The sequence below is a fragment of the Austrofundulus limnaeus genome, unplaced genomic scaffold (genome assembly GCF_001266775.1).
Source record: "Austrofundulus limnaeus strain Quisiro unplaced genomic scaffold, Austrofundulus_limnaeus-1.0 Scaffold1540, whole genome shotgun sequence".
In the NCBI taxonomy this organism is placed as follows: Eukaryota; Metazoa; Chordata; class Actinopteri; order Cyprinodontiformes; family Rivulidae; genus Austrofundulus; species Austrofundulus limnaeus.
The window spans coordinates 38403-39699 of record NW_013953942.1 but is presented as its reverse complement, the minus strand read 5'-3'; the positions used below and the strand labels follow the sequence as shown (position 1 = coordinate 39699).

At 43.8% G+C, this 1297-nt stretch overlaps 1 protein-coding gene across 1 annotated transcript in view; it reads left to right on the top strand.

Moving 5' to 3' along the window:
• Nucleotides 1–1282, top strand: part of LOC106535715 (gamma-aminobutyric acid receptor subunit rho-2) — a gene marked incomplete at its 5' end in the record, with an annotated part of 3409 nt that extends 2127 nt beyond the window's left edge. Inside the window, 2 exon segments of the mRNA XM_014032783.1 lie at nucleotides 257–465; nucleotides 699–1282. Of these exon segments, the coding sequence (XP_013888237.1) occupies nucleotides 257–465; nucleotides 699–1013 (524 nt within the window).
• Nucleotides 1283–1297: the final 15 nt, after the last annotated feature.

The following is a 1297-nucleotide window of genomic DNA, read 5'->3' as shown; positions in this document are numbered from 1 at the left end:
GGATTCTAAGTGAAGCAAAAATCAAACACTTTTTATTTTTTACAAGTTCAATTTAAATTTTTTACATTTAGGTTTTGAAAACGAAAAAACAAAACAAACAAAAAACGTTGTTTTCATTTTGCGACTTTACTTGGAAATAAAAAGAGAACCAGACACAGATTTGAATGTTTATATTTGAATGAAATGTTGTGTTTGTTGGTACAGTTCTCTGAGATGAGCACTTCTCAAAGGTTTTCTGTCCCTGTGTGTGCGTCAGGTATCACCACGGTGCTCACCATGTCCACCATCATCACTGGAGTCAACGCCTCCATGCCCAGGGTGTCCTACATCAAAGCCGTGGACATTTACCTCTGGGTCAGTTTTGTTTTTGTTTTCCTCTCTGTGCTCGAGTACGCTGCCGTCAACTACCTGACCACGGTGAGGGACGGCGAGGACCGGAGGCTCCGAGAAAAAGTGAAAGAACAGGTACAATTTACACTTTTGTCTGGCTTTTATACTTTTCTGTTCAAACTTTTATGTATCCTGTTCTGATTGTATATCTTTTAGATTTGCCTCTGATTGTACAGCACCTTGTGAATCTATTTCTATGAAAGGTGCTTTATAAATAAAACTTTACTACAAAGAAAAACCAGTCAGAGGTGCTTTAGATCGTTCCAGAAACCTTTACGAAGCTGTGYTGTCTCGTCTCTTCCTCCCAGTCCCAGAATCTGCCCTGTGATTGTGGCATGCCTCAGAGCAAGACCATGATGCTGGACGAGACCTACGAGGCCGACGCCAGCAGCCTGGCCGGGTACATCAGAACCTCCAAGGTGTCGGAGGACGAGTCAGACAAACAGGAGCAGATGGTGGTGCGTTTAGCTTTGGACAGTGAGTTCTCGGGGATAACTAAGAAGAATCGTTTTCACCGATTCTGCATCATCCAGAACACCCACACCATCGACACGTTATCTCGTGTGATCTTCCCAGGCGCCTACACCCTTTTTAACCTGATTTACTGGTGTGTGTACTGCTGAATGTGTGTGTCTGATCATCACCCGCACCACAAAGACACAAACACTTCCTGGATTTAAGGAAACTGAGTCAGGTTTGGCAACATGGCTCCAGAATCCACCGTCTGTGAATATGTCCGCCTGACTCAGGACCTCCTGTAGAGAATAGAGAGATTCTCCTTCCAGCATCAGAAACTGAAGTTCTTCATCTTCTGAGCTGCTTCCACTCTGCTGCTGGCTGTGGGCTGCCGTCTGTAAAGTTACACAGTCAAAAATTACCACCGATATTTGTGTTTTATTTAGACTTT